We start from the raw sequence: 12,756 nt of genomic DNA on the forward strand, positions 1-12,756 counted from the left end.
ACTGATGGATAAAGAGGCAGCTGAGTGATCTCAGCCCTATTTATATTGACATGGATGTGCTCTCTGGAAAGGATATATACTAGTTTACAGGCACATGACTGGTATAACAGTACTCTTGATCATAGATTCACTGTGTTGTTGAAGTCTATAGTTCTCCTACGTTAAACACCATAGATCATATCATCTTAAACATACAAATAAAAAGAACAAATCAAACTCCTCACACTATACAGAGAAACACATTAACTACGTCCTTGAATTGCAGTGACACAAAGCCATTTCAATACAAACAGCATGTATAAATAGTAGCAAACATCTTGTTTTCATTCAACAATATCAAAATAGCATTACATCAAAGAACTCGTCAACTTGTACGTACATAGATTAGAGTATTATGAACAACTTTCGTCTTGTTCTACAAAAGATAACTCCAAAACTGAAAAAATTAAGTCCTTTAATTAATTTTAGAACAAACTTTACGAATTTCGCCATCAGTACCAGTTTTCACCCCAACATTGGTCATTTTAATCATAGCTTTTCCGAACTCCACATTCAAAGTTAATCCAGCCAAGCCTCTAATGCCAATAAACCTCCGCACAAAATTCTTAGTTGTACTGTCCTGCCACAGGCTTTGATCTGATTCCATAATTCCGCGGTTGTTTTGCACATTTTTGAAAAAGGAGTTGTCGAAGTTGTCCCCGCTTCCATAATCTAAGGCAATGCGTTTGTTTCCATCACCGTTTTGGGGACAAAGAGATTTGAGTGTAGAAACGAATGCAGAATCAATGGAAGGATCAACATCACCGGCGCCTGTGTAGTTATATAATCTGTAGCTCACGAATTGGCAGGCAACTGTTCCAATTGTGTGTCCTCCTACAGTACATAATTATCGTCGATAGTGAGAAAAAATTACAGTAGTGCATGCATGCAAAGAACCAAGTCCAACTGAATGTATATGAAACAATTGAGACAACGCTTACCAACAAGAGTGACGAGATCTTGAGCACTGAGACCTACATCTGAAAATTTTTGTTTTTGGACAGAGACTGAATCTGTGAACCTTGGCAGATTAGCGGTATCTGAAGCCAGTGACACCAGTCCATCTCTCCGTCCTGTTGGCACTTTGTATGTTAATCCACCAACCTGCATTTATAACAAAATGAAAAAGTTTAGACAATGATTCAAGAGTACAATGTTTAGTTTTATGAATACACTTTATTGAAATAAGCAATTTCACAACATTAACTTACCGCAACCGTAGAATCACGCCCAGCAAGAGCAAGAATATCAGCACAAGACACTATACCAGGGCATTCTGCCTCAAGTTGTGTTTTAGCATCCTCAATGACATCATATCCTCTCAACAAAAGATTTGGTACAGCAGTTTTCTCAGTATCGCTACCATCGATAAGAATGGAAGCATCACAACCATGAACGAAACAATCATGGAAGATCATTCTTAGCAATCCCGGAGCAACAGCAGTATTGGACTTAACATGTTTCTTAACTGTGGCTGTAACAATTGATTCTGCTTTGGGACAAGAACTCGAATAGAAACCGACCTTAGTCTGTGCCAATGCCAAAGGTGTAACAAGTAAAAGAACCAAAAGAAGAGAAACATTCTTAAGATAAGAATCCATTTGAGCTATAGCTTGCTATGTGTTGTTACAAGTTGATTGTGTGATTTTAAACCAAACGAACATGGTGTATTTATACTGATAGGAAAGAGTACAAGTTGAATAAACGTGTAAAGATATGGCAAGAAATTTCAAATTGAATCCACTTGTTAGCCCGGCTGCCCCTAATTAGTTTGTCATATTTAGACATTTTCAATCAAAATACAGTCCTTGTTCACATAATTACAGTATACATGTTAAGGTCCTCAGTTTACTTTTAATGTTTGATTGTGTGTGTGGTGTTTACTTTCTACTAGGAAAACTAACTAAATTATTAGATGTTAAATACAAAGTTGTTAGGCTATGTCTACTAGCTAAGTATAATAAACTAAAAATCAACAGAGAAAGGGAAAATTGCTGACTGTGGTAGAATCGTTTTTACTTAAAATTAAAAATCAACAGAGAAACGTTTTCAAAAGAAGCAAAGAAAAGGAATATTAAGAAAGTTCTTAATTCGATATCAAGTTTTTTTACTTAGTGCTGCGTATTCCGTTCACATGCAATTGTTATAAAGGACTAGCTTATAGTTCCATGCAGGGTTATTTTAAATATTACTTGTTTTATTATTTAATATTTAAGAAATTTATTTTAATAATATTATAATATACATGTATATATTGTTACATCTCATGTTCTTGTAATATTGTTTTAATTTTCTTATTTTTCACAGATGATTGCAATATTCCTCCAACAAATTTGCAGATAATGAGGAATGCACTAATGCGAAATTGAACTACTATTTTTGAAGAGCTATATTAAATAGTTACATGGTGTACAACATCTTATCATATTTTATTTATGATTGAATTATTATACATATTTTAGTATTTAAATAGTTGTAGAATAACATAATTTTTTTATATATAATTGATTAAACAAATATTTATGAAAAAATTGTCCGCAAGGGTTGGCTCAGTTAGTCACAGATTCGAATGCCACTGGAGGGGAATCAATGATTATGTCTCCTGAGTCAGAGACTGTCGCTTAAATGCGGTTTACCTTGGTTCACGTGTTTTGCAGGCTATTGCGTGAGCCCGCAGGGTTTACCCAGTGCGCACCCGTAGGGTAGCGGCTGCGGGTTACCTACAATAAAAAAAATATTTATGAAAAAATAACTACTTTCCAGATTCAAAGGCCCAAAATGCTGATTGAATGTACGTTTTGCCCAAAATGCTCACTACATATGAATTTTATACTTGAGTATTCAATTTTTTTTTAATAAAACGCATCCTGTACATACGTATTATTTTTAAAACAATAAATGAATATGTATTCTATGAATGAATGCGTATTCACTAAAAGACACACAAAAAATACATATTTATGAAATGCGTATTCTTTATTAAATTTAAAAGAAGTGAATTCGCATATCTCAAATGCGTGTTTCATGGGTATTTTGGGTAGATAATTATTGTTTGTTGATTATTTTTTTGATAATATTAAAATTGGACTTAAATTATACTCCCGCTGCTCCATTATATAAGTCGTTTGACATTTTCACGTATATTTAGGGGCTTTGGAAATATAATAAAAATTATTATTTTTAATTTTTTTCTGAATTAAATATATATGTTAAATTTTAATTCAAAAAAAAATAAAAAAAAATAAGATTTTTACTATATTTTCAAAGATTACGTCATGAAAAAAGTCAAACGTCTTATATAATGGATCAGGACCTATATAATGGACCAAAAGGAATACCTTATTACATTTTTTTAAATTACCATACATAAAATCATATTTATTGTAATTAAATATTTAATATTGATAGAGCGCACATGAGCTCAATAGTAAATTTAACACGCTGTCTGAGCCATGCTATCATGCAAAGATGAAAACCTCATAACACAAGCCGAAGGGACCATGCATTCATGCTCTATTTTTTTTACAAACAAAATAAAATACAATCATTAAAATACTAGAAAACAGTCGGAACAGACCCCGAACTAATAATACAACCTGATTTAAAAACAAATAAATGAACTAAATAAATAGTCGTCTTATTTTCAGATTGCTTGACAAATAGAATAATTTTTTTTAAAATAAAAAGGATTATAATAACCTTCCCACCAATCCACCCAACACCAACCCTGAATATAGCAGCATCACAATTGACTTTTACATTAATGTCATCTGTAATCCAATATTTAGAATTTTTAGTTATATCAATTAAAATCGGAGGAACAAATGCCCTCAAATTATGAATAATCTTTTATTGTGAAAAGTAATTACCTGTGGTATCACCACCGTCTCATTTTCGATACAAGAAATCCAGATTTGCCGAAAAATCATATAAATCCTTTCCAATGGAACCAACACCAAAAAACACAAATACTTTAAACAAAATATACTCACACCCAAAAAAATTTGGGACAACCTTGATAACAATGTACAAGAAAGATATCACCCAAAAAGGATTAGATCCCACTCATAAAAGAAGTTTATTCGAAATTTTGAAAAAACAGTAAAATAAAAGAGAAGATGAAATAGTAAAAATGATTAAACGGTGAATGGGGATTGTAGATATGCAGAATGGAGAATAGAAGGGGCGATTAAAATACTAGATTTGAAAGCAGAGGCCGACTCTCGTTGGAGAGAGTACTGCATTCATGCTCTATTAAACATTAATAATGGGCCTGCTTGGGAGATGCTTATATGCCGACTTATGGCTTATAAACCCGTAACAAGTTATGACTATTTATCGACTCAAATTATAAACGGAATTTATAACTTATAAGCTGATAAGTTGCATTTTAGTAACGACTACCTTTTTTTAATTTAATTTATTTTTCATTTTTTATAAACTTCAGTTTTAAACTATATATTTTTAAATGTTAATCTAATTTGAATTAGAACATTACCGATTAAGATAATTTTATTTTCAAAAATTATTCAATATAGTGCATTTATTTAAAAAAAATCTGGCTTAAAATTAAAATTATCCAAACATTTTTAAAACTTATATATATTTATATACTTAAAACTTAAAAGTTATTTTTTCATTTTAAATAATTAATTATTCATTTTAATATTTTTCAGACACGGTACGTAGAAGTGTAGGTAGACGGACTATTAAACTGATAATGCAAAACTAGGAGTAATCAATTTTGACTTTCCTTTTTTAACAAACATCTAGGACTTTTTGTCACATGCAAACTGCAAAAGTGGGATTATTAGACTTTTCTTCACCGACCGTTTCTCCGTCTCCCTCTTATTATAATAATGTAGTAGTGACAAAATGAGTTACACAAAATATGAGCTACTAGTACTACTAATTAAGTGGTTGATGCATTAGTGTGTTTGAAATTTCATTGAAAGTGGTTGATTATTAGACTTTTTGAAAATTTTTCAAAAAATCACAAATAATAAATTTTGTACAGATAGCCCTCCTTAGAGTATATATATCCAACGGAATGCACCCGTGAGCTAAAAAGTCTATGTGATAGTATGGTATACATATTAGCTAAAAAATGTAGCTCTCTAACCATGACATATTATTTTTACATATCATCTATCACATCTTCTATATTCGTTGATTCTCTAACCATAAGCTAAAAGATCCACATCACCTTTCTGCACTACAAAAAAACGCCTAAATACAACCGCCCAAAAACGGTTGTATTTAGTTAAATACAACCGGTTGGGCCAGTCGAAAATGCTCGAGTCATATTTATTAGATCGGTCGTATTTATACTAAATATAATCGGTTAAATACGACCGGTTAAATACAACCACATAAATACGACCGGTTAAACCACATGATGAAGACCCGAAAATATGACCAAATACCAAACTCAATTAACCAAAAATAACTCCCCACTAAAATCATTTCTCAAAATTTATTAGTGTTTTAGATAATTCAATCATATACCTACAATATCACAACCTAAAACTCGAAACCAAACATAAAACAACTTAACACCCAAAACCAGAAATACGGAACTTAACATAAAACTAATCAGACTCCTAAATTATAGAAAACCCCAAATATAACCCTAAATTAAATTAGGGTTTCTATGTATAAATTTAGAAAGTCGGAGGCAGGAAAAACAGAAGGTTAAGAGAGAGAGAAAGAGAGAGAGTGAGAGAGACAAACACGTGAACGTATTATTTGTCTGATGAAGAGATTTGAGCCTTCTTCAGCCATGGATTCGAATCTATGATTTAGATTATCTGTCTGTCTGATTTGGATTTGAGAGAAACCCTAATTTCTATATGATGAGGCGGCGATGAAAAGAGCAAAAATGGGATAAATTTGTTTATATATCAAACATCTAATTGACTGAGAGCAGTCGAATTTAGCCGTGATAATTTATGATGTAATACGGTCAAATTTAGCCGGGAATACTTTTGACTTAATGCGGTCGAATTTAAGTGACCATAATCTCTTGCCTCCCCTATCCTTCTGCATAAATCCCCTGTTTTAGTTTTAAAAATAAAATATCATACAATTTTAAATAAATAACAAGAAATATTTAATTAACTCAAATTAAAGAAGTTAGATTAATAGACAAACTTTTTAGTACACATAAAAATTGTTAAATTACACTAAATCATCATTATCACTTAATTCATCATCTTCATTCTTATAGTAGTCTTCGTCTTCCTCACATTTTTTCTTTTCTTCTTCCTCATTCCCATCCACTGGATAATCAATTTCAAACATCCTCAAGTCAATAAAGAAATTTGAGGGATCATGACCAATAACACTTTCAACGTGCGATGATGAAGTATTTGACACTTCGTTTTGCAAAGCATCATCATTGATTTTATTTTTTTCTTGAGTTGACACACTTTCATCAACTAATCATCTCTTCATTGTTCGAATCATGTACCATGATGATTTCACATTAAAAATATTTGGTGCATTTTATACTTAATGGGTCTGACTAGCCAACACAAACACGTCTTCAACATTTAGTTTTGATTTCACATCCATGGTTGTCATCCAGTGTTTATCAACTTTGACATATTTTGTATGATCAAATCAATGACATTTGAAGACGATCACTTTTTGTCCATTATGATAGATGAGTTTTAAAATTTTTTTTATTCTCCCATAATAGTTTCCATAACTTTCTTCATAAGAAGTCCCTGCAATTACAAATGTATTAAATTTGGAAACAAATTGTAATGAAAAATTAGAACTTGGATATTAAAAAAATATAAATTTCTCATCTATGACAATTACACCCGAATTTGGTGAAGCGAACTCATCAGCCACTACATATTATAAGACTTGCACTTGCAGTACACTTTCATGCTTTACACTATTAAATTTGGTGAGGTGAACTCATTACACTTTACGCTATTAAATTTATAACAATTACACTTGCATGTTTATAAGACTCCACTTTATTCAACGAACCTCTTATTAGGTCTATGAATTTATCTTGAGTTTCTCATCATCTTGTACCTAAAAATAATATATGAGAAATATAAGAAATATAATTTATACGACGTAAATATGTGTGCATGTGTAAATATAATGCATACCCTTCTTTCGAACCAATCCCTAAATATTTTTTTAAAAAATTGTTCCTTTTCTCCATCATTGAAATACAGGTATTGTTGTTGTACCAACTTTTGGAATCCACTACATATTCAAGTTAAACAATCAAAAATTATATTTTAATCCGGATAAATGCAAAATTAAAATAAACAAATAACATACCGCAAGTACTTTGCAACCTCCGGCGAATTAATAAGAACATAGTATGCCACTAGTTCATATTCATCACCACTCAACATTCTAACGTTAGTCTGCAGACTAGGATGTGTTGGATATGTGTACACTTCTTACAAATCCTCATCATAAAACATTCGAGGTGCCTCATTTCTCCTTAATTTATTATGTATTATTCTATTTCTGGAATCAAAATACAGTGTGCAAAATTGTACACATTCCTCCTCAATATAGCGTTATGCCATTGAACATTCCGCTCGAGCTTTATTTCCTACTTTCAATTTAAAGTTGTGCAAGTATCTTTCAATAAAATACATCCAACGCCCATTAGCTGGAACACCCCACTTACACTTAGTTGCTTAATGTAGTGACAAATGATCAATTGGATCAAATAAACCAGGAGTGAAGACGGTTTCAAGTTTGGACATTATCCCACTATATCTTTCTCAATTTTTTCTCAATATGAGTACTTGACAGTTGAAGAGCATATATCTTGAAAGAATTTTCACAATTCAATGATAGGATCAACTACATGCTTCGAAAGAAGGTCACGATAAATGATAAGCAACAATTTTTACATTAAGACGTGACCAACAAGTGATTTTATACCACGAATGCATTTTTTTGCCCAATTGACACAGCTAGATATATTTGAGGCATAACCTTCTATAAGTTTCAATGAGATAATCCACTTGAATAACTTATGAACTTGTTCCTTTGAAAATGTATATGATGCATGTGATTCGGTGCCATCATCTCGAATCCACAACTCACGGTGTACACCAAATTCTTGACAATCTTTTCTTGACTTTGTGTTGTCTTTGGTCTTCTTCGCATCACCAAGAATTGTGTAGAAAATATTATCTAAGACATTCTTTTCTGTGTGCATAATTTCAATATTATGACGAAGGCTGAGTGTCTCCCAATATGGAAGCTCAAAAAATGGAGAAAAATGAGTCCAATTATGATTTACCCCATAATCTCTTGGCTTTTTCTTATGCGACTTTCCCAGAGGGGGAAATTGTATCTTCTCACACATCACCTTTGCGCGGCCCCCTGAATGTCGAGCACAAACTGATCGTCTCTCTACACTTCCAAATTTAGTACTCCTTCTCAGGGGATAGCCTGCCTCTAAAAATATCGAGTAGTTCCATAAAAACTCATTTTCCCACCATATTTGAGTTGTTTACCTTTTACTTCTCCCATACAAACTGGACACGATAACTTACCTTTGGTGGACCATCCGTTAAGCATGAAAAGTCCAGGGAAGTCACTAATAGTCCACAAAAGTATCGTCTTCATGATAAAATTTGTACGTGAGAACATGTTATATGTTTCAACCCCAGTATTCCATAGCACTTTCAATTCATCAATCAATGGCCTAAGATAAACATGCAAGTCTTTTGTTGGATGTGTCAGCCGGGGAATAAGAAATGGCATGAACATATATGGAGTCTTTGTACACATAGAGGGAGGAAGGTTGTACACAACAACAAAGACATGCCATACCATTTACTCCTTCGCGTGCTTATCACGAAAAGGGTCAAATCCATCTGTAGAGAGCCCCAGTCTTACATTTCGAATATCTTTTTAAAATCTTTGAAATCTTCGATCAAATTATTTCCATTCATCTCCATCTGATGGGTGACTTAATTCACCTTCAATTACAATTCTATCATGATGCCATCTCATACATTTTGTAGTAGTCTCGTCCATGAATAAACGCTACAATCTCATGGTAATAGGAAAATAACACAAGATTTTTCGTGGAATCTTCTATTTTTTAGGATCTTTCTGCTTATGGTATTTTTCTCCATTTCATATATCACACTTTATTTTGTCACTATGTTCCTTGTAAAATAACATGCAATCATTTTCGCAAACATCATTAGGCAATACTAATCCAATAAGATGAAGCAAGTTATCAAAGCCATTATTACTGCAATTATGCTTGTTTTTCTACTCAAGTAACTTTATTGAGAACTTCAATGTTGTAAAATTGAAATGGTTTGGATAAATTGTTCAGAAGCGGTATTCACCATCTTGTAAAATGTTTTTGCTGTTTCATTTGGATCTTCCTCAAAATTTTCGCAATCCTCAAAATCGTTATCATTATGTGCATCATACATGTCGTCGTCTTTGTATCTAGAAATCATTCCAACCTTGATTTGTGACATATCTTTCTCCCTGTGAAAATCCCATATAGCATGTCATTGCATGATACCATGTCGATACAAATCAATTTTCACGGTATTAGGCATCTTGAAATACCTATTTCGACAATCTTGGCACTGACATTTTATAAGACCATTATTTTCTTCTTCACCATTTTCTATAGAAAATGTAATGAAACGATCCACTCTGGCTTTATATTCTTCTATTATATATTTTGCCTCATTAAATCAATTACGACCAATCCAACTACGATCAGATACCATCTACAAATGTGGACATATACATAATTATTAACCACTAACAATATCAATATATTATTTGTCAAGGATAATAATATCAACATATTACACCATATGTCATCCTATCAATAAAGTTAGTAAACAACAATTATTTGATATTTATCAACAAATTCAAATTAATCAAATCATTTCTACATATGTAAAAGGTATGTAATTTTATCGATATTTGAGTTGTTTACTTCTCCCATACAAACTGGACACGATAACTTACCTTTGGTGGACCATCCGTTAAGCATGAAAAGTCCAGGGAAGTCACTAATAGTCCATAAAAGTATCGTCTTCATGATAAAATTTGTACGTGAGAACATGTTATATGTTTCAACCCCAGTATTCCATAGCACTTTCAATTCATCAATCAATGGCCTAAGATAAACATGCAAGTCTTTTGTTGGATGTGTCAGTCGGGGAATAAGAAATGGCATGAACATATATGGAGTCTTTGTACATATAGAGGGAGGAAGGTTGTACACAACAACAAAGACATGCCATACCATTTACTCCTTCGCGTGCTTATCACGAAAAGGGTCAAATCCATCTGTAGAGAGCCCCAGTCTTACATTTCGAATATCTTTTTAAAATCTTTGAAATCTCCGATCAAATTATTTCCATTCATCTCCATCTGATGGGTGACTTAATTCACCTTCAATTACAATTCTATCATGATGCCATCTCATACATTTTGTAGAAGTCTCGTCCATGAATAAACGCTACAATCTCATGGTAATAGGAAAATAACACAAGATTTTTCGTGGAATCTGTTAGGAATATATGTGCATTAGTTTGATGATATGTTTAACAAAACACTTAAGTAGAAGTTTAGTGTTTGCAGCCTCAACGGATAACGGATAAGACCACTTTGGTTATCTGTTGATGGTGCAGCTTTACTTAGAAATAAGTCTAGTGTTGTAGCACATTTCAGTCTGTGTATTTAAAGATATAATTCTTAGAAGTTGAGAGGAAATATAAGTCATGTTGACTACTAGAAGATATGCAAATAGGAAGGCCAATTGTAAATATTTCATGCCTTGTAATTTTGTATAAATGAAGTGGTATCAACGGATATCTTAAAGACCTTCAACGGATGAGAAACAAAGCTTCAACGGATGTCTCTAAAGCTTCAACGGATAGAGCTTCAACTGCTAACACATCAACGGATAAAGCCATCAACAGATGAAGGCTTCAACGGATGTTCTGTTAAATAGCAGTTGATAAGTGGTAGTTGTAACAACAGACAGAGGCACGTGGGTTGACAGAGATAACTGAAATGTGGAAGCCTAATTTCAGGAACATCAGAAAAAGCAGCCGTTCTACTCTAGTACAAACAGGCAATAGTCAACAAAGTACTTGAGTGATATGGAGAAGAAACAAGTGGAGAACTTATTTTATTATTGTATTTTTTCTTTGTCTTCACTTGTACACTTGGTGATATATAAACCAAGTAGCAGCTAGTAATTAGATAAGAATTTTTCCAGTGCTGTTTAGAAAAATCTTGAGAGAAAAATTATCTAGTTTGTACTAGGATGCAGCTGTGATCAACATCTTGAATCACAGATTTTCTGAAATACCATCTCTGGTGGAACAACAATCCACCAGAAAAGTTTTTAAGGTCTGTTGTGTTCTTTACATTCGTGCTTGAATATATATCTGTCTGTATTAGCTTAAAGCAATTCACACACTTGTTTATCTTGAACACAAAGCCTTTAAAACTGCTCAAAACTTGAAAAAGTTTTGAGATTTACATTCAACCCCCCTTCTGTAAATCTCATTGTTAGTCCCATAGGAATAACAATTGGTATCAGAGCAAGCTCTTGACACACAAAGAGTTTAAAGATCTTGGAAACTAACAAAGATGAGTAAGAAGGATATTGGAGTAAAAATCCCAGTTCTTGACAAAGACAGTTATCACCATTGGAAGGTGAAAATGCACCTTCATCTACTCTCCCAAGATGAAGGTTATGTAAACTGCATTGAGAATGATCCTCACATTCCCCACAAAGTAGCCACAGTTGCTACGGCCACAATTGCTGTTGGTCAATCCATTCCAAAACCTAGAGCAGAATGGACAATGGAAGACACAGAAGAAGTCCACAAGGATAAGAAGGCTATGAACATTTTGTTTAATGGTCTTGACAAGGATATGTTTGATAATGTGATAAATTGCACAACTGCCAAAGAGGTTTGGGACACAGTTCAGCTACTGTGTGAAGGTACAGAACAAGTAAAAGAAAACAAAATGCAGCTTCTCATTCAACAGTATGAGTATTTTCATTTTGAAGAAAATGAATCTTTAAATGACACATTCAATAGATTCCAAAAGCTGTTGAATGGACTGAAGCTGTATGGTAGAGTGTACCAGGTGAAGGATTCAAATCTTAAATTTTTAAGATCCTTGCCAAAGGAATGGAAACCCATGACTGTCTCCTTGAGAAACTCTCAAGATTATAAGGACTTCACTCTTGAAAGATTATATGGAATCTTGAAGACTTATGAACTAGAGCTGGAACAGGATGAGGTATTGGAGAAGGGAAGAAAGAAAGGAGGTTCAGTTGCCTTGGTAGCTGAAAATGAGAAAGAATGCAGACAAGAAACTGTGAGATCTACATCAAACTCCAAAGATGGCACAAGCAAATCAGAATCAAGCAAGGGTAAGGAGCAAGTTGCTGAGAATGAAGACAACTCCAGCCAAGATGACTCTGATGGTATTGATGAGCATCTTGCATTTCTGACCAGGAGATTTGCAAAGATGAAATTTAGGAAAAACACTAGAGCCACTAAACCTCATAAGAACATGGTGGACAAATCCAAGTTCAAGTGTTTCAATTATGGTATAAGTGGACACTTTGCAAGTGAGTGCAGAAAGCAAACTTCTGAAAAGAAGAAATTTGACCAAGTAGATCACAAAAAGAAATATTTTGATCTG

General features: G+C 33.1%; 1 protein-coding gene across 1 annotated transcript; it reads right to left on the minus strand.

The window, feature by feature from the left end:
* Positions 1-278: 278 nt before the first annotated feature.
* Positions 279-1,674, minus strand: LOC141667349 (peroxidase N1-like). Its single transcript, XM_074473791.1, has 3 exons — positions 1,251-1,674; positions 981-1,143; positions 279-873 (listed from the first exon to the last, which is right to left on the minus strand). Exons 1-3 carry the CDS (start codon positions 1,638-1,640, stop codon positions 455-457), a joined length of 972 nt encoding a protein of 323 aa, XP_074329892.1. The 5' UTR covers positions 1,641-1,674; the 3' UTR covers positions 279-454.
* Positions 1,675-12,756: the final 11,082 nt, after the last annotated feature.

The sequence above is a fragment of the Apium graveolens genome, chromosome 6 (genome assembly GCF_009905375.1).
Source record: "Apium graveolens cultivar Ventura chromosome 6, ASM990537v1, whole genome shotgun sequence".
Lineage (NCBI taxonomy): Eukaryota > Viridiplantae > Streptophyta > Magnoliopsida > Apiales > Apiaceae > Apium > Apium graveolens.

Coding starts and splice junctions, on each gene's coding strand:
- LOC141667349 (XM_074473791.1), bottom strand. CDS start 1,640: ATGGATTCTTATCTTAAGAATGTTTCTCTTCTTTTGGTTCTTTTACTT. Junction 1,144..1,250: donor GGCGTGATTCTACGGTTGCG/GTAAGTTAATGT, acceptor TTATAAATGCAG/GTTGGTGGATTAACATACAA. Junction 874..980: donor AGATCTCGTCACTCTTGTTG/GTAAGCGTTGTC, acceptor TATGTACTGTAG/GAGGACACACAATTGGAACA.